General features: G+C 41.4%; 1 protein-coding gene across 3 annotated transcripts; it reads right to left on the reverse strand.

Annotated features, from left to right (window-relative positions):
• Positions 1 to 5,780: 5,780 nt before the first annotated feature.
• Positions 5,781 to 19,893, reverse strand: LOC124993151 (low affinity immunoglobulin gamma Fc region receptor II-like). Of its 3 annotated transcripts, XM_047564783.1 has the most exons (8): positions 19,685 to 19,893; positions 14,688 to 14,708; positions 12,729 to 12,983; positions 10,949 to 11,203; positions 10,187 to 10,309; positions 8,506 to 8,646; positions 6,304 to 6,341; positions 5,781 to 6,181 (listed from the first exon to the last, which is right to left on the reverse strand). In XM_047564783.1, the coding sequence occupies exons 1-8, from the start codon at positions 19,794 to 19,796 to the stop codon at positions 6,101 to 6,103; spliced, it is 1,026 nt and encodes a 341-aa protein (XP_047420739.1). In that variant the 5' UTR covers positions 19,797 to 19,893; the 3' UTR covers positions 5,781 to 6,100. The 3 variants fall into 3 exon arrangements, with proteins under 3 accessions (XP_047420739.1, XP_047420748.1, XP_047420756.1); XM_047564792.1 differs by lacking the exon at positions 8,506 to 8,646 and having other exon boundaries at positions 19,685 to 19,891; XM_047564800.1 differs by lacking the exons at positions 8,506 to 8,646; positions 10,187 to 10,309 and having other exon boundaries at positions 19,685 to 19,892.
• Positions 19,894 to 20,536: the final 643 nt, after the last annotated feature.

The following is a 20,536-nucleotide window of genomic DNA, read 5'->3' on the forward strand; positions in this document are numbered from 1 at the left end:
ATCTAAGCAAAAAAAATGCATTAATTACATATAATGATAGATACCTTGGAAAATATATAAGCAGAGTAATAGTAGTGGGGAGAATGCTCAGGGGAGGCTTTGCTTCTGAAGAGGATATTTGAAAGCACTAAGCAGGTTCCACAGAGCATACTCCAGTAGGTCTTTTATTTAAAGGCACAATAAGAGATCTAAGTGTGGGGGCACATGTCCCTAATAGCAGCACTCAGGAATCTGAGGCAGGAGGATTACTAGAGTTCAGTCTGGGCAACATAGCAAGACCCTATCTCAAAATAAATAAATAAATAAATGAATAAATGTGTTCTTAGGTAACCAATAGTAGGAACATTGGATAATATTCTAATCAGGTATCATAAGGTAACCAATGGGAGTGAATGGGATAAGGTCTTCAATCTTGTCTGTAAAGGGAAGAGAATACCCCACAGCTCAGCATACGAGACCCTAATTTCCAGACATGGGAGCCTTGAGCCTCTCTCCCTCACTCAGACCACTCAGGTCTACCTTACAGAGTGCTACTTTCACTTTCACCTTCAATAAATCTATACTTTGCCTGTTATTTCTGTGTGTCTTGCTCAACTCTTTGTTGGAACTCCAAAGGACCTGGACTCCAACTGGACACCCCAGTGGTAACAGCATTACCTCAGAAAAGTGTGTTTTCTACTCAAAACTACCTACTTCTTCCCTCCCAACTGTTTTCCCCAATCTATTCCTCTTTCTCCAACATCCTCCCTTTTAGTATTCTAAATACTAAAGAAAGCCCTCTGAAATATGTTTTCTTCTCCTCAATTTAAAAGATACAGATGATGACCCCAGAAAGTCCAGACTCTTTTTAATGTGATAAGGATGCTCCAGGGACCCGGGAGGAGGTGAAACTCCTGTCCTTGTCCTACTATTAGGGGATAGACAGATATGGATGGTGGGAAAAAATGAGGTTAAAAGAATAATTCTAGAAAATGGGCCCACTGTTCTAATGTCCACGTGTTTTCTTGATCCCCACATATTTTCTTTGCCAAAAAGCAATTTATGTGCAGCCCTGCCTTGCCTAAGTGGACAGGATAAATCAATTCCTCAGCAAACTTCCTGTTATCTGCAAGGAAATGCAGGCAGGAAATAATGCTGATAAGAGGAACCCAAGTTACTTTGAAGGGAGAGAATTTTGAGACCCTTTTCACAGACCAGATTCTGGAAGCAAAGAATATTTCCTCCTAACCACAAAACCTATAAAAATGATTAAGAATCACATTAGAATAGCTTAGCATGGACCAAGGGAACCTAGCACTGTCATGGCAATGGTGCTTGAAAATCTGATGTCACCCTGCTGTCAGTTGAAAATTAAGAGGTGGATCTGGGCAGGATTCTGTAAACTTCCCTGGGACCCCCAATAAAATTGGAGTGCAGGAGAGTCATGTTGTTTTTTTCCTCTCTGAAAGGACTCACTCTCTTTCTTGAGAGCGTCCCCTTTCCCTTTTCCTATCCCTTTAGTAAATTCATTCTTGTTATCTGAGCAACATGTCTGAAATCTTTCTGACTTCATCACAAGAATCAGTTTTTGAAGAGGGGATCTTCGCCCTGCCTCAGTTTCTCAGAAGTTCCCAGCTCTGAAACACTAGTATACCCTTTTCCCCACTTAAAAGGTTTCCGAGTTCCAGAGCTTTTCAGATATGAAACCTTTGAAACAGTAAGTTTCTTCTGTCTTCCTTCATAGCTGTCTTTGAATAAACTTATTTTCCTACCTCTTTGACTTCAAATGTTTCTGGAGCCTAACCTCTTCCTACCCTGGGCAGGATGATTTGACTCACAGTAACAAAAGAAAGAAAATAAAAGGGAAAAAAAAAGTTACAATAAGAAAGATGAGATTCCAAGAAATGCAAGCTCTCCAGGGTCCTTGTTGTCACCTGACCTTTATTTGCCCTTTGTTGTCTGGATACTACCATCTTGGATATGGGAAAGCTTAAAGCAGAAGTTCCCAGAGGAGTTTTCAATATCCCTCTGGTCATGTAATCAAGCCTAACTACCTGATTTGGCTCATTGAAAACCTGTCATTATACAAATAAAGAAAGAAACCTATCAGTGAAGTAACTGACCCTAGAAATCATCAGTCAAGTTTCAATTTAAATCACACATAAATCCCACTGCCAAGAGTGGGATTTGTTTAGTTTATTTTGGCTAAGGGTAAAACCTAGCCACCCATTGAAGAGTTATGGAAAATATTCCTACAGACAGCCCGCAGGAAAAATGGAAAGACAATGTGGCTTGGGAGAAGGGAGGGAAATTAGCCAAACATTAAACCTCTCCCAGTAAATCCTTTCCTAGTGACAATGGGCCCCAAGGGATAAAAGCAAACTTTCATCCCTTCCTGGGTTCATCCCCAGCATCTCCACCAAAAACAAACATCCATCCCTTCCCAACCACAATGGGTACTGAAGGGAGGAGGCGGATACTGAACTGCTGGGCTCTGGACTTTTACCCTTTCCCATTGTTGATGAGTCTGGAAGGAGAAAAGCAAATAGTAAAGGTCTGGGTAACAATGAATCCAAGAAAAAGAAGATAAGCAGTGAACACAGTTCTGAGCTTTTCCCAGTAACAATGAGTTACTGTTACCGGCTTTTTACAACTCCTTTCCTGACTCTCCAAACCAACATGTCTGCAGTTTCCAATGATTAAACCACCCTGGTTGTAAACTATAAAATTCAAATCCCTTCTGTAACCACTGGCCATTTTTCTACCCAGAAAACGAACCCCTTCAGTGCCTGATTGATTGACTCTGCTGCAGAATAAAGGAGAGCTTGCTGATCTGTTTGAAATCTGCTTCCATCACGGTTATCTGTGTTTTCATAATGGTGCCGAAACTGTGTTGGTTATATTTGCTCACACCCAGAAGTCTCTCAGAGATAGACACAGAGCTTTTCTATTTGAGCTGTAAATTGACTCATCTTTGAAGTTGAAGGACCTCAGAAGCTGCAACAAAACAAAGAAACTGCAAGAAATGGAATGGATTTGGGGATGAAGGTCTGTCACATCTGGGGAGTGCCACTGGGATGAATGAACTTTACCTGCCTTCAATTTTAGTATCATTTGGCTTAAGATTTAAATCCCAGGGAAACTGCATGATTGGCCCAATGTGGGATATGTGTTCTCTCCATGAATAAAAGATGAAATCAACCCACCTCACATGGACTGAGTGCAGGTAAACCTATTTTGCTAATGTAAAATTGGGTTGTTACTAAATAAGGGGAAATTAATGCTGGGCAGAGAATGGTAATGTCACAGGAGAAGAGATGTCTCCAGAGAAGGGTATGAGGAGTTCCCAGAAGACTGGGGAAACTCAACTTAGGACCAGCAGGGTTCTTGGCATACAAGATGGAAAAAAATTTCAGTATGAGCCAGACAAAGGCATAGACAGAGGTTTATTTAGGAAGGTAGATACACATTCAAGGAAGCATGAGGGCTGTCTCAAGTGAGAAGCAGCCCTCACTAGGGGTGGGGGGTCCAATATTTATAAAAGGGCTGTATCAGGGGCTGGACTGGAGGTGGATCCAGGGTGGAGTTAGACAATTTCCTGTCAGTTTTCCTGAGTTTGCATATTTCCCTTATTTTACAAGAGCACAGGCCATTAGGCCGAGGGCATGGGTCAGGACAGGGGCCAAGGTTTACAACTGTGTTTTCTGCATCTCAGCGACTTGATTCTGCATTTCAGTGGCTTAAGAGTGTTTCCCTTAGGATTCCATATTTCTCTCTCCTTATTCTACATCACTATCTCAGTAACAGTTAATAATAATCAGATAAGCAATATTTAAGAATGCTCAACATTGACAAGGGTGTCAGAAAAGGAAATCCTAGTATACTTTAGGAGGATATGCATGTAAAAGACAATCTGAGAATATTTCTTGAGCTAGCCATTGTACTTCTAGAAATCTAACCAGCAGAAATATTCAGGCAGTCAAATACATCATCTAAGATTATTATTTATTGTAGCATTGTGTGTAATCATGAAAAATTTGAAACATTTAAAATATTGGTTAAATAAAATATGGCATGGTATTTGTACTATAGAATACTATATAGTCCTTGAAAAGAAAATACTTCCTTAGAAAGAATTCCACAATATATTATTAAACAAAATAGGCCAATTGCATAATTATATGAAAAGTATGATCCCATGTATGATCTTTTAAAAACTACACATTATATTATAAATGTAATATACATAAATTCATAAATATACACCAAAACTTCAGCAGTGGTCACTTACATGAAAGGGAACAAAATTAAGGGGAGTAAGGACAAAAAGAAATTTTCACTTTTATTCTTTATATTTCTGTATTATTCAAACTTGTGCTATAATGAGCATGAGTTTTTGCTTCAGTGTTTGTCATGAACATGTAAAAATATATAATGTGAAGCAACTTTAAAAATACATACACACATACACTTATTGCAGCAGAGATGTGTGGATTGATATATTAAATGTTAGCATTAATTATCTCTGGCTTATAGATTCATACATGATATAAAATTATTTTTACTGATCTATATTTTAGTTTTATATAAAAGAATATATTATTGGTATAGTGAAAGAATTTACATGTAAATAAAAGGAAAGAAGCAGCTACAATGTAATTTATAAATAAAGGAACAGACCATGTATCTACAAAATTGGGCAAAGAAAATACACGAAAAGGAAAATCATAAAAGAAGAAATATAAATGGTTAATAAACTTAAACTATATTTTTAAGAATTTGTCATATAGTAAACCTTTAATAACTCATTAATTGTAACAATATATGCAGATGAAATCTGATTGTGTGACCATAAAAAATTAGTATCAGAAATCTATGGAATTCCCAATAGTTGCAAAATACTGAGTGAAAGAACTTTTCACAATGATGCTGTTATATTCCATCAAAAATGAAGCCTCTTCAAAGGGCACTCACTAAACCCCCAAGAAATCTGGCACTCAAAATTCTAGCCTAGGAGCGATGGCTCCTCTGAGATCATACCCTTCTGGTAACTACACCAGGAGAAAGGCCCAGGAAGTACCCATTCCCCACTGAAGAACTCACTTGAAGTTTGACTTTCTGAAAACTTGTATTTAGAAAACAAAGTGATTGTTTTGTTCAACATGGCACAAAAGGGAAGAGGATGTGGAGTAAGAAGAGAAGTTGAGCCAGGCGTGGTAGCACATGCCTGTAATCCCAACTGCTGAGGAGGCTGAGGCAGGATGATTGCCAAGTTCAAAGCCAGCCTCAGCAACTTAGTGAGCCCCTAAGCAACTTAGCAAGACCCTGTCTCAAAACAAAAAATAAAAAGAGCTTGAGATGTACCTGAATGGTTAAGCACTCATGGGTTAAATCCCCAGTACAAAAGAAAAGGAACAGAAGTTGATCAGGAGAAAAGTCAGTTTTAACACTCCAAATCCCCATCCCTCCTCTCCCCCATATCCTATCCATTTCTGTCTTCCCCAGATTCTTATCACTGAAGAGAAATGGACCCCAGGGAGTTCAGTCTACACTCTAACCAATGCAGCCTTGAGAAGGTCAACAACCTTGTTTTCATATTTTATTATAAAAGTAATACATGATCTCAACAGAAAAATAAGAATGAAAATAAAAGTCACTGATAATTCCATCACCCTAAAATAATCACTTTTAATGTCATGGTACTTGTTAGTCTTTTTTTATCATTTCTGATATCATACATACTTATTTAAGCATTCTCATGTAACCTGTAACATAAGCATTTTCCATGTTGCTACTATCTCTTAGTAACATTAATCTTCTTTTACAATTTTTTTTTTTTTTTTAGCGGTATGTGGCTTTGTGGATGTACAACAGAAGAGTCTTCATGTGGGGAAGTGCTGAGGCACAGATGGAATCAGTACAGTCAGTCATTGGGGACCACATTTTCTGTTGGTTTCAGGACAGAAAACCTGAGGACTGACATAGGTAACTCTGGAAGAGTTCACCTTCTTTGCCACTGCAGCATTCCCTCAACTTCTCCAAGGAAAATTTAGGACAGTAGACACCAGATCCTCACTTCTTTTGATTCTCTTCCCCAAATTCCAGGGCAACACAATGGAGACTAAATGCGGTTCTGGTAATCTGGCTCTTCTTCCTGAGCTTCTGGGTGCATGAGAAGTGAATAGGAGATTGTATTCTCAGCCTAGAGAAAGCAGAAACATGCAGTGGAGATCCAGGGAGAGAGGAAGTCATGGCTAGCAGCAGAAGAGACAGCAGGGGAGAGGGAAGAGGGTGAATGAAAAGGAGATGACAGGGGACACTTACCTCAGTTTTGGCAGCTTCTTCATAATCAGTGGGATTGGCTATGGGCAAAAAGAAGATAAATTAGCCCAGGCACTGCTGGAGAAGTGGGCTTTCTTGTGCTGCTTCCAAGGCTACAAAAGCAAAGCCCAAACCAGACCTGAGTCAAGAACTGCTGACCCCAACTCAGGCCTGTAGACCAAGTCCTAAAAAAATATGACTTCATTCACCCACATTGGAGTATCCCAGTCTCAGCCATTCCCAATGGCCATGCTGGCAAAGGGAAGCAGTCTTTGCACCACATTCTTTTCAGAGAATTGCTGAACTTTCCTAGAAGCAAATCAGGCAGATTTGGGGATCTGAGATAGTGGGATAGGGGTGTTCAGTATCAGTGTAAAATTAAGTCCAGATTTTTGAGAGCCACAGTCTTCAAAGATCAAATACCAAAACCATTTCTTTCTACATTGGCCAAATGCAGTGCCTCTTTGTTGGGAACTTTGAAGAATCAGGTACTCCACTGCATCAAAAAGAAATAGAGTGAGGAAGGGAGAGGAGAAAGCCAAGAAGGAAGGCAGAGAAAAAAGAAAATGAAGGAAGGAAGGAAGGAAAGCAGAAAAAAGAGATGAGAAAGAAAGGAAAGAAGGAAGGACGGTGGGAACAGGGAGATAGGAGATAGGAAGAAAGGAAAGGAGAAAGGGGGAAAGGAAGGAAGGAAGAAAGGAAAAGCAAGCACTAGGCATGTAGTACACTCCTGTAATCCTAGCAACTGGGAACTCTGAGGCAGGAGTATTGCAAGTTCAAGGCCAGCCTGGGCAACTTAATGAGAATCTGTCTCAAAATAAAATTAGAAAGGACTGGGGATAAGATTCAGTGGTAGAGCACCCCTATATCCAATTCCCAGTACCACCAAAAAAAAAAAAAAAGCAAGCAAGAGACAGGGACAGAACTTTCTCTGATAAATATCCAATTCCCTCATTTTTGCTCTAAGTTCACTTTCCAATGTGAAAAGCGCCTCAGTAATCTATAAATCATCATTTCCCAGGAAGTTGGGGAGGAGCTTGAGACAATGCCTCTAGTCTCTTCACACACCCCTGGACACAAAGAGCCCCTATTTGTCATGTTCCAAATTCTAGAACAAACTACTCTCAGAATTCCCCTTCTAATACATTCCTCATTTCTCAAATCCCAGCAACTTACTGTACCTTTTGGGAAACCATCAGCTCCAGTGCCTGGCTGCATAGATGCCTTAGGAAATATTTATGCCAGTGTAGACAAAAACCAAACAATGAAGTGGTGAATCCAGTTGTGTTTGGACTTTTTTCTAGATCTGGCTTGGCCCTAGTTGTGGACTCAGGCCCACATCCCCACATGGACTGCCAAAGGACACACAAACCCTGCTCAAAGTGAAGCTACATGAGTAAAAGATTGCTCAAGCTCTCAAATCTGTTGGCTCTGCTCTGAGTCATACTCCAGACATCTTAGGTAGAATCTTCAAGGGTCTCTTCTTCCTGCCTATTTCTGCTATCATGGAAGCCCCTGTGAAAATTCCAGTCTCCTTTGTGCTCTGATTTTAACCACAGTGAGAAAGTCTCCTGGAACACTGCTCCTTTTACATACCTTGACCTGGGCCAGAGGTTGGATGGTCACTGGCTCTCAAAATGTCAGGCCTACAAGGGCTCAGAGGTCATCTAAGCCAACCCACACACTTCCTCAGTGAGGTGTCTAAACCCCATCAGGGAAAGTGATGTGCTCAGTATTCTATTGTATGATGATGGTAGAACCAGGTCAATATTTAATAAACTGACACAGTGGACATCAGAATCAAACTTTGTCCACAAAATAAAGCCCATTAATGGCTCTGGTTCCCCCAGAATTTTATGAAGCCCAAATCTCCTCTTAATATTCCACTAAGAACAAAGCTCTACCATACCTACCCCTATCCCTATTCCTCAAAAAATCTAAGGGTTTTCCCCACTCTTCCTCCTCCTTTCCTCTTAGACCCCTACCTCTTTAATTCCATTGGCCTACATCTTACATCTTCTTACCCCTATTCTGTGCCAACTTTGCCAAATTACAGAAATATCCAAATATCTCTGATTTTCTGTTCTGCAAATGTTCCCAGGTTCCCTCTTTGGGCCCAGGAGTTAGACTCAGAACTGGCCAAGTGATTTGAGCCTCTGCCCTCCTCCCATTGCCCCCTCCCTCTCATGCTCAGGCTGAACTTACACAAGCCACTTGTTGCTGGCTCTGATCCATCTGGCAGCCCGGGGTGGGACATCATTGAGTCCCCAAAGGGAATGCTGTACTCACCTAGTTCCTCAGGGAGGGTCTCTCCCATTTCCCTGTGCTCAGGGTTTCCCAGGAGAGCTAGGAGGGGCACATAGGAGGTTAGTAGGATTATGGAGTGGGGCTTTAGTCCTCAGGACCAAGGACCAGGGGAGGATTGGGTTAGAACCAACATGACCCATCCCTCACATGCCTCCTCTCCTACCTACTCCCAGATGCCCTACCCAGGAACTGCTCTAGCTTGGAAAAGGCCAATCAGAGAGTCTTAAGCCAACCATCCCATGGGGACTCCTAGGACTGTCAGAAAGAACATGCCATTACATCTTCCTTAGGCTTGCTCTGCCTTTTAAAAGCATACTTTTTCTCAGTATCTCAGTACCTCCATATTTATTTATTATCAGTAACTGAAGTCCTGCTATGAACAAATTATGAAGTGCTTTCTGAGATATTAGTAGTATTATTTTCTTTCTCAGTGGCCTACAGCACCCTTTTCTCTTCCCTTGACTTCTATCCTAGCCACAAAATTCCCCATTTTTATACCTTGACTTCTGTGCCAGGAATGTTCTTCTAGTCCTCTTTGCCTAGCTAATTGCTACCCCAAGCATCACCTCCTCCACGGTGGTGATTGCGCATATCTATGTGCCATCTACTATCTATTAGGCATTGGTATAACAGCTTTAGCCTTATTCCTTGTCCTAATAATCCTGTGAGGTGGGTTCTATTAGTATCCCCATTTTCCAGATGAGGAAACTAAGGAACAGAGAAGTTGAGCAGTTTACCCAAGGCCATATTGCTGCTGAGCTGTGAGTTGAGATTTGAACCCACATAGTCTGATCCTACTATGTATGCCTCAATCACTACACTATAGTATCTACCCATGAAAGCTTCTCTAACTGCCCCAGAATGGGTTGGCTGTTATAGTTTGAATCTTGAGTATCCCCTAAAGACTCCCATGTTAAATGTTTGATCCCCAGAGTGGTGGTATTGGGTGGTGGTGGAAACTTTAAGAGGTGGGCCTAGTGGGAGATCTTTAGTTCATTGGGGGTGTGCTTCTGAAGAGGATTTGCTATATATACATATTCCTAGTCTCTTCTTTGCTTTCTTGTTTCGTGACCATGATGTGCTGCCTTGTCACAGGCCCAAAGCAATAGAGACAACTGATCATAGACTGGAACTTCTAAAACTGTAAGCCAAAATAAACCTTTTATATTTATAAACTGATTATCTCAGGTATGTCATTGTAGTGACAAAGCTGACTAATACACTGGGTTATGAAGCCCTATTTATATCACTATAGCGCCTTTTCATTTCTCTGTCATTGTTCTTACTCCAGTTTATAATCATCTACTTGCACTTCTGTCTTCCCCACAATGCTGAGAACTCATTAAGTCAGGAACTGGACTTCTTTATCTTGGCATCATCTACAGTGTATAACACAGTGCTCGACATATAAGTAAGTTCATTTGAGCCTTGTCGAATGGATGAATTAATAAATGAATAAAAATAGAGCTGTATCTGAATGCTAAAGATTTTCTAGTCCAAATATAGGGGTTCCAGCAATATCTAGGGTTAAGCATCTGCTAAGCAGGAATTGATCACAAAAACAAGGAAAGTCACAAACCTGAAGTCCGTTTTCTCTTGAGGTAGATCAAGACTACTATAGTAGCCACAATGGCAGCTACAGCAATCCCGGTCACCACAGGCAAAATGATCACCGCCAGTGAAGAGTGGGTTGACTTGGACCCTAAGAAAGACAGATCTGAAGACACTTCCACCCTCCCATCCTCTTCCAGCATGATGATCCAGTGCCAGACACCTGAAGTTCTTCTATGACTAAGTCATTCACAGGTTTAATACTTCAACCCACAATCTCATCTGCCCAGAGTTTGTATAGCTGGACTTGGGTCTCCCCCTTATGCAAGTTTCTCCACCAAACTAATAAAGGTATACGAGTGAGTTTCCAGGAGGACAGGAAGAGTACTCATGAACAGTGGGGAGGGTGGGCATGAAGGCTTCTACTGTCCAGAACATGCCAGCCTTTCAGGAGGGAATGGCTATCACATGGGACATGAGAAAAATCTAGAAATTTTCAGTTTAGGGAACCTCTGTACCAATAAGAGAGCTCTGTTTCACTGCTGTTCTTAGTATGGTACCTATGTTTCAAAGTGGGAAACAGCCTTGTCTCTTGTCACCCAGGAGCTGGGGGTTCTTAGCTCTGGCCCCTACTCCTTCCCACTGACCTCAACAAGGCCTCTACAACTCTCTTCTTTCTCCCAGCACCCAACTTTGCTGCCATAGTAGTTCTCGGATCTCCATGTGGTCTACACGACCTTAACCTGACCCTTGTGCACTCCCTCCCTACATTTTGACAGAGTTCCCATACCTTGGACAGTGATGGACACAGACTTTGATGAGTAGGACCTCCTTCCTACACTTGCTTTGCAGTAGTAATCACCACTGTGACTTTGGTTTGCTAATGGAATGGAGAAGTTGTTATTGTAATGGGAAAACTGCTTAGAATTTCCATTCTGGTAGAATGTGATCTTGTTCAGAGGATTGTTCTTCCAGCTGTGGCACCTCAATATGATGGTGTCCCCCTCCTGGAATACCAGTTGAGAGGTCTGGAGCAGAAGCCAGTCTGAAAGACACAAAAGGACAACAGGACCCAGGAGGTCTTGGCTCAACTCCAAGACTCAGACCATCCTTACTTGTGGAATATGATGTGCAGAGGGAAGAACTTAAGTTTGTAATCAGACAGTTTGATCTCTAATTTTGGATCCATACATTTATGAGCTCTGGAATGCTGAGCAATTGTTTAATTCTTCTGGGCCTCAGTTTCCTCTTCTGTGAAAATAAGCATAATAACACTGTGCATCTACAAAAGTTTCTGGTACACAGCCAGCGTTCAGAACACACTTATCTTCTCTGCCTTACCCAGGAGTAGGCAGCTGCAGTGCTCTCCTGTCAAGGACACAAGAGACTCTGAGATGTAGTTCCTTCCTTAGGGGAGGAAGGGATGAATCCAGTCTGACTGAGGAAAGAACATTTGAGGAAGAAACAGCAGAGATATGTTTCAGAAATAATTGAAAGTCCTAAACTTCCAACAAATGTTGGTTTACTTGATGAATATTAATAAATGTGCAGCCTCAGTTCAGCAGGGTCTCAGAAGGCAGCAGTGTCCCAGGAGAATTGTTACCTTGCTATATATTGTTTGAGGAAATCTGGGAATTAAGTGAGAGTAGGGGACTAAGTGAAGAGTAACAGTAACAATAGTCATTGTTTGATTGCTTTTGTGGTACTGGGGATTGAACCCAGGGGTGCTCTACCACTGAGCTACATCCCCAGTCCTTTTACATTTTATTTTGAGATAGGGTCTTGCTAAGTTGCCCAGGCTGGCCTCAGCTTGTGATCCTCCTGCCTCCGCCTCCAGAGTTGTTGGGATTATAGGCAAGTGCCACCATGCCTGGCTAGCAATAGTCATTGTGATTACATAGTAGCTCTTTATGGAGAATCTACTTTTTGTCATTGATCTGTTCAGCAAACATTTATTAAGCTCTGTCCCATCTCTGGAAATACACAGATGAAGGAGACACAAGGGTACCCAGCACTATGAGAGTGAACAGAGATCAGGGAAATGATAATTCTCCCCAGAACCCTATGAGTGAGACATTAGTCTACCCATTGTTCAGATGAGGAAACTGAAACTTAAGCATTCGATGAATTCATCAGATTTATATAGTTAGTAATTTCCAGGGTCAGGATTCATTTGTGGTCTGTTTTGTTGTAGTTGTTTGGTTGTTCAACTTTATTTCAATTAATTTTTTATTGTGTATCACCATGAAAATGGAAGAGTTTTTATGACGAAGGGACTTCCTTCTGTTTCTTTCACACCCAGTTGCCTCTCTGTGGTCTTTGGCACCCTCTTGCTCAATCACAACTATTGCAAAAACAATCATTCATATATGCTGAGGAATTTCTTACGAATTTATATCACCACCACACATACGAAGCAAAGAGGTGGATGAAAAGGGAAATGAGTGGGCAAACAAGCAACTCACAGCAATACTTCCCAATAAACAGACCATCTCCCTTTTCGGCAAACCTCTATAGTGTAAGCAGATTCAAGCTCTCCAAGGCCCCTCCCTGGACCTCCCTCTACTAACCGGAATGTACATCCAGATGCACAGGGTCACTGAGGCTCGTCTGGTTCATCTGGCATGTGTACTCCCCACTGTCATCGTTCTTGGCCTTAAACCTGTAACTGGGCTGGGTCTGGGTCAGGATGAGGCTCCTGTTGTGGAACCACTGAGTAGAATGGTCCTCAGTATTGCGGGCCCCTTGGCATTTCAGTGTCACGTAGTCTTCCTTCAGTACCTGGATCCATGGGGGCTCAAGTTTCACCACAGACTTTGGGAGATCTGTGGAGGGGCAGAGAGAGGAGGCAGTATGAGAAAAGGGAACCCCAAGAATCTGATCAGACTTTGAATCTCAAAGAAGCTTCTTTATTCCTATTGGGGGAACCAGGCACAGAAGTTTTTTGGCAACTGAATTAATTCTTATTACTCATACAATCCACTACCAGGGCTGCAGGAACTCAGATGATTCTCAGAAGGAGTGGGCAAGAGGGCAAAGGGAAGCTGGATGTGGTAGTACATGCCTATAATCCTACCTACTTGGGAAGCTGAGGCAGGAAGATCTCAAATTCGAGGCCACCCTGGGCAACTTAGCAACATCATGTCTCAAAATAAAATAAACTATAAAAAGCTGGGGATGTAGCTCAGTGGTAGAGTGCCCCTGAGTACAATCCCTAGTACCAAATATCAAGAAGGGGAGATGTTGGAGAGGGAGAAGGCAGGCAAGGTAAATACCCTAGAAATAAATATCAACTATGCCAAGAAATATCCTAACAGCTTTCTTTTCTCTCTCTTTCTCTCTCTCTCTCTCTCTCTCTCTCTCTCTCTCTCTCTCTCTCTCTCTCTCTTTTGACTCATTTTGCTCCCCTACAAACTGAGGCACATTTGGACACAAGTGATAAACTCTACAAAGCTTCCTTCAGACAAGTGGGGGCATCTGACAAGTGAAGGTGTCAGACAGAAGAGCTGGACATCAGGTTTCTGTTGTAACATAATGTCATTCCTTATCCCTTCAAAAGGAGGTTAGGATGGCCAGGTCTCATACTCAAGCATATAGGAGTTTCAGTAGCCTCAGAAGAATCAAGAGAGGGAGAAAAGCTAAAGGGTCAGTACTGGGGTGGGAGGAGGTTGAATGCACAGATAAAGTACCTGGTAAAGTTCACTCCAACAAAGCTCTCTCTGTTAGAAGCCCTCAGATCCATTCAAAATAGAGTTTATCAACACATGGGACAATCTGTGCATATCGTTATTTTGTATGTCCTTGAATTTTATTTGGAGAGCAGAAACTCTTATTCTTTAATGAGGTTTTTAAAAGAATCTTTGACATAATGCATAATAATTACACATACTTATGGAGTAGATGTGATACTTTAATACACATATACAATGGATAATGATATGATTATCAGAGTAGTTGACACATCCATCACTTCAAACATTTATCATTTCTTTGTGTTGGAAACATTCAAAATTCTCTCAACTAGCTACTTTGAAATATATAATTAATTGTTGCTAACAATAGTTACCTTTCTGTGCTATAGAACACTAGAAATTATTTCTCCTATCTAACCATACCCTCTAACTGTACTCCTATACCCATTAACTATCCTCTCTCCATCCTCCCATCTCCCTCATCCTTCCCAGGTTCTGGGAAGTAACTATAATTCTACTCTACTTCTTTGAGATTAACTTTTTAGAAATTCTTGTTTTTGTTTTTGTTTTTGTTTTGTTTTGTTTTTAGAGAATAGAAGGCAGTTGAGCAAGGACAGAATTCATATTTCTGTGACAATGTCTGTAACATCTCACCATAACAGAACCAGAAGGTTTGAAGCACCCATCCCCTTACTCCCTGGAAAGAAGCAGGGACAGGGAATCTTCTGGGAGCAATGACCCTTTCCTGGGTCTGGTACTGAGCTTGGTTGTTGGTTCATCTAGAGCACCTCCAGATGGAGCACTGGAGGAGGAAGAGAATGTAGGTAGAGTACTTACCAGGTGTCCCAGCAACAGGAGCTGTAAGAAAGAAAGTAAAGATCAACCAGGACCTGAACCTCCACACTGAATAGCCTGCCCAGAGTTCCTTCACCCACAGTCCAATCCTCACCCCACACATACTCCCTGGGACTGCTAGAACTGGACACATTTTCAAAAGTACTGAGAGCTCCCTCCCCAACAACAGGAAAAGAGAGAGAGAGAGAAAGAGAAAGAGATACAAATCACTCTCTCCTTTTTTTTTTTTTTTTTAACACCATTGTTTGGTTTAACACTTGACTGATTAAAATAAATATGCCCCCGAGTGGAGCACAGTGGGGCAACCTGTAATACCAGTAACTTGAGAGGCCCAGGCAGAAGGATCACAGGATCCAGGCCAGCCTCAGCAACTTAGCAAGGCCCTATCTTAAAATAAAAAAGAAAAAGGACTGGGGATGTAGCTCAGTAGTAAAGCCCCCACTCTGTTTAATCCTCAATAGTGCAAAAAATAAGTAAATAAATTTTGAAAATGAAGTAAAAATGCCTCTGGAAAGTTCCCTGTTGGACTTTACATATAATTTATGAGTCTGTGTAAATGATTTTGCCAGTCTATCTGTTTTTCTGGGGGGAGTGTATAGAGATTACACATTGTCCATGATCATTGTAGAAAAGTGGAAAATATACATGACAAAAATATTATCACCTTGGGAATATACTCGGTTGGGTTTTCCCCATGAAAACATATACATGTAATGTTTACATACAGACATATATAAATGGTAAATGAGGATAAACTATAAAAAATTATTCTCTTACCTAATTTTTCACTGAACAATAGAAGATCCACTAGATTAATCTGTCTCCACATTGTCTTTTTTTTTTTTTTTTTTTTTTTGGCAGTTCTAGAGATTGAACATGGTAGTCAAGTGCTCTCCCATTGTGCTATTGGGCTACACCCCCAATCCTATTTATTTTATTTTGAGATAAAGTCTCATTAAGTTGCACAGGCTGGTCTCAAACTTGTGATCCTCCTGCCTCAACCTCCCCTATAGCTGGGATTATAGACATGCACCACCATGCTTTGTCTATGTTGTCATTTTTAACAAACTACATTCTATTCTATGTGGCTCTCCCATGAATTATTTTGTATCACTGCTGCTTGATAATTACATCTTCCAGATTTTTGCTATTAGGCAAATCTGAAAGGAGGAGGAGAGTGCAAAAGGACACCAGATCTGTGGTTTCATATGCAGGTATGTGGAATGACACTGGGTTAGGGAAAGAACTTCCAATTGGAGGCAAAGTAGGGGCCAGGAAGGACCAGGAAAACTGAATGGAAGTGGATTTGTGGGCACTATCATTAGGTGAAGGAGCAAAGCAGGGTTCTTAGATAAAGTAGAGCCCAGTGCATGTGCATATATAGGGCATGTTTTACGTGTCCATTTCATGGGGCTTTCCTCTGGTATTTGGACTGAGAAAAAGTAAAAAGGCTTCCAAACGTGTGAATTTCCAGGGACATTAAGTATGGAAGGCAGCTGAAACACAAGCAAGGAACCAGAAGGGCGCACTGTGGAGAGTTGGCCTGGGAGTTTGGAGAACCAGATGCTGGTCCTGATGTTACATCTCTTATTTGTACACTTAGACCCATTACTTTGTTCCTTTGCAATACAAAGCTAGTCAACAAAACTGCATTGACTTCCTCCTGTCCTGCAATTCATCCTGAGTTCAGGAAAAGGAAAAGAACATAAGTCCCTACCCCCACTGAAACCAAAAGTCTTACAGTGGAGATAAGCATATAAGTAATCTAGTGAAAAAGAGATGTGCTTAATGACATTGGAGAAGTGTAGGTAAAATGCTGTGGAGGTTCAGAGGAGAAAAGGATCCTAGGGTTCTGAGTTTGACAGGATTTGGAGTTGACGAGAAGGAAAGTCCCATAAAGGAGGTCATATTCATCATGCACATTCAAGATTGATAGGATTTTGACATATAGAGAAGAGGTGTTCCATGGGAAGGACTGGAAAGTAATTAGCCAAATTTCTAGAAAGTTCCAGGTCAATTTCAACATCATTTCTTGTCTCTGCCAAAGCACCTCCAATAATGAAGGGCAAAGCTAAAAAACAAAGTAGGAACCATACTTTGGAGGGCTCCTGATGACAAATGATGTTTCAATGGGCAAAAGCACAGACTGAGTTTAAGTGTTGGCTTCACCACTGCCAAGTGACCTTGCACAAATGACTTTTCTCTGCTTCAGGTTCCTTGCTTATAAATGGAGATAATGATAGCAGTACCTACTTCATAGGGTTATTGAAAGGATTAAATTAGAGATAATCCAATTAAGGCCTTTAGTGTGTTACTTGACACATGGTAAGTTTAAAATAAATACAAGCTAACTTTTATGTTTGCTCTTTAATTCAGTAAACAGTGGGAAGTCACTCAGAATGTTCTAACTGGGGCCAAAAGTGCAGTGTCAGATGAATTGGAACAGGGGAAATAGAAGAGATTAGTTAAGAAAAAGATAATTATTGTGATCCCAAATACACATGGATGACCTGTCCAACATCCAGCTTAGTTATTCCTTGACCCACTCATCCCCAGTGAACTTTACTTCATACAACTTGGCCACACCTGCCCACTCCTATCCCAGAAACCATCACCACCAGAAATCCTACTGATTCCAAAATCACAAAATCATATATTCCATGCTTCAATCACAACCTCCTCTTCTTCCATTTCATCTGCTCAAGGACAGCTCCCATAATCATCTTGACTTCATCAAGGATACCAAAGCATTTACCTCACTACTCTATCCTAAGCCCACACTTGCCTTCATCTCCCCCATTTAGCTTAGATAGGTGATTCATCATTATAATAATCTCATTGCAAATTCCCTCGACTACCTTGCCCTTCTCTGTCTCCACCAAATGCACGTATCTTTTCCATATCTTTACTTTTCAGTTGTATTGACAGTAGGAAGTAAAGAAGAGGGTACAGATATAACAGAAAGAACAGAGAACTTGGCACTTAATGAGATGTGGGGGTGATATAAGTGAATGACCAGGGAAAAGGTGACTGTGTTCATGTACATATAAATATTAGAAGGATAAGAATATTATAAGAGGAAGATGGCAAGTTGGATTTTTAATATAATTTGTTTCTAAGCTGTCAAACATATTTAGAGGTGTCCAATCAATAGTCAGAAATATGAAATTATATAAAAGTAAACAAGAGAAATAGGTTTGGGAGTTATGCACATGAAAACAATAGCAGAAAACATGAGTGTGTGGGATTGGAAAGGGAACAGTGTAGTGGGAAAGTGGCTGAAAAAGAAGATGAAGAGGAAAAAAAAAACTTTATATGAAGAAAGGAAAGACAAAGATCTTAAATTTTAGGTCAGTGAAACTGTCTCTCATGTTCACTGATAAGTCCCCAAGTCCTAGAACAGTGCCTGGCACATAGAATTAACATAAGGTTTAAACAAGGCAGGTTGAGAATTAGCAGAAGCAAAGGTGTTGAAAACGAAGAACATTGCACACATTGCCTGGCTGTAGAGGAGGATCTCTTTGGGGCACAACGAGGGACATGGTTAGAAGGGTAGAATTGGAGCTTTTCCAGTAGGCAGTGGACCAGCACTGAAGGCATGAAGTGCAGGGACTCAGCCATAGCTGTACTTGAATATACCGTGACTTCAGCATGCAGCATGAATGGCCAGGAGGGGAGTCAGGAGCAATCAAGACACAGTGAAAGGTGCTATAAAATTGTCATCAAGTGATAATGATAGTACTCATGGAGTACCAGAAAAGAATGGAAAAGATAAGAGTAGAGCCTCAGTGATGTAGCAAAAGGCAAATGGAAGAAAACACCAAAAATCTTTCCCAGGAGTCCAGGTTACTGGCACATTGGTAGCACTATTAGCACAAACAGAAGCACATCATCTCTCTAGGTCTGAGTCTTCCCACATAATAAATGAGGTGATTCAGTGCTTACTTTACATCTATTATACTCTAATCCACTCGAGGGGAAATACTCTCTCTTCTTTACTTCTGCCTCCTGTAGCCCTATATCATCTAGCATTGAGGGCTGAGGTTTTCTACTGCTGACTGGATTTCACTATCATTTCATAGCAGTAACTTGCAGGAGCAACTATGTACCTTTTTCTGAGAGGTAAGGGTGGAAGCCCCAGGAATTGAGCTAGAAAAAAAAGCAGTTCTGCTATTAGGACTCCCTAGGGAGCTTCCCCTAGACTCTTCCAACCACTTAGCATCATCAGTTTCTATTCCCTGGTTCACACCTGAGAACATGATCAGAAAATGGCCTTCTGTCCTGGCTTAGCACACTGGCTTTCTCACTGATCAGAGTGAGGACCCACATCATGGTCTATGCAGTGAAAGGAGGAATGTGTAGTTTCTCTGATTCCACAATTGATGATTCCAGAATTTCCCAAGTTTGTGGATCCTCTGAGCCCTGGTTTCCTGGATAACACATACCCTCCCATGCTTCTGCCCAGGGGAATCTCCTTACACGTAAGAGAATGGGCTTTTGTCACATTCAGAAGTGTGGAGGATGGCCATTGTCACCCCCCAAAATGCATCTTGGAGCTTCTTTTACACCCATTCTAAGGTAGCACTAGCCTAAGACTTAGTTCCATGTGAAACACCAATTTAAAGGGAAATACTGTGGCCATCCATTTTCCACTCAGGTATAGGTCACTAGATTCCTTTGGGCAGATTCTGATGTTGGGAATGGCAGAGCATTGCAGGCCTGGGGGGATCCAGTGAAATGGGCTAAAACATAGTTTAAAACCAAAAAACAACACCACTCCCCACCCCCCCAAAAAAAAAAAACCAAACCCTGCCAACTTTGATTTTCTAAGGCCAACTTTGATTGTTAGAGTTTAATCAACTGCCTCCATGCACCTGATTTTCCTGATATGCTTCCCATGTCACTGTCATCTCCTGCCCAAGCTCAGCCCGAATCCAGGTATTCCTGTTCTTGTGTCCCTTCTATGAGCCCCGGCTCACCCAGAAGTAGCACAGCTGTCCACAGTAGCATATGGCCCAAAGTCTGTGAGGGCTTGGAGTCAGTCCAGTCACTCTCAGTGGCAAGGAGAGGTAGGAACGAGGGGACTCTCATCACTCCCTGGAGCAAATTGGTTCCAACAGCACACAAGTACGGGCTTCTCTCCAGGCTTGGCAGATTCCAGCCAGAGGATAAACCAATTCTGAAGTTCAAAAGAGGAAGTGAAAAGAAACGTCTGTTTAATCATAGGCTCCACCCCTTCCACCCTCTTTCTTTTCAACTCTTCCCTCCTAAAAGATTCAGGGTTTCTCAGAATAAATCTGGCTCAGTTCAAGTCACAGAACTTTTAGAAAATGGGAAACAACTTCCCTTTTCTGGGGCCATAACTCGCCTGGGCCTTTGGGAGAAAGAGGGAAATGGCCACCCTAACTCAGTTTAGAACTTCTTAACCTCGGTCTCCATCCTCCTTAGAAAAGATAATTGAAAACAACATACAGGCAAATTCTGGTATTTTTTCCATTTGGAGATCCAGACACTAAAATCTGTAGTCCTCCCAAACTGACCAGAGAGGCCTAAGACCACCAACCATCATTTGATATTTCTCTGTTATAACACCTTGACTCACTTTTGGACTATGGAATGAGAGTAGCAGTAAGATGCCCACACATCCTCATTATTTTCCTTCTGTATTTGTTCTTTCATCCATTCATTCATTTAATGAATATCATAATAAATATCTATTTTACACCAACCTGGGCCCTGGTTCTTTATCCTGGTCATTTCTCTCATCCTGTTCTCACCACTGTAGCATACTGAAAGAACACAGGCTTTGGAATGGTAAGTCCAAGTTAGAA

This window comes from Sciurus carolinensis, chromosome 1 (genome assembly GCF_902686445.1).
Source record: "Sciurus carolinensis chromosome 1, mSciCar1.2, whole genome shotgun sequence".
Lineage (NCBI taxonomy): Eukaryota > Metazoa > Chordata > Mammalia > Rodentia > Sciuridae > Sciurus > Sciurus carolinensis.

Coding starts and splice junctions, on each gene's coding strand:
- LOC124993151 (XM_047564783.1), bottom strand. CDS start 19,796: ATGAGAGTCCCCTCGTTCCTACCTCTCCTTGCCACTGAGAGTGACTGG. Junction 12,984..14,687: donor TCCTGTTGCTGGGACACCTG/GTAAGTACTCTA, acceptor GCCCCTCCACAG/ATCTCCCAAAGTCTGTGGTG. Junction 11,204..12,728: donor GCATCTGGATGTACATTCCG/GTTAGTAGAGGG, acceptor TGTGTCTTTCAG/ACTGGCTTCTGCTCCAGACC.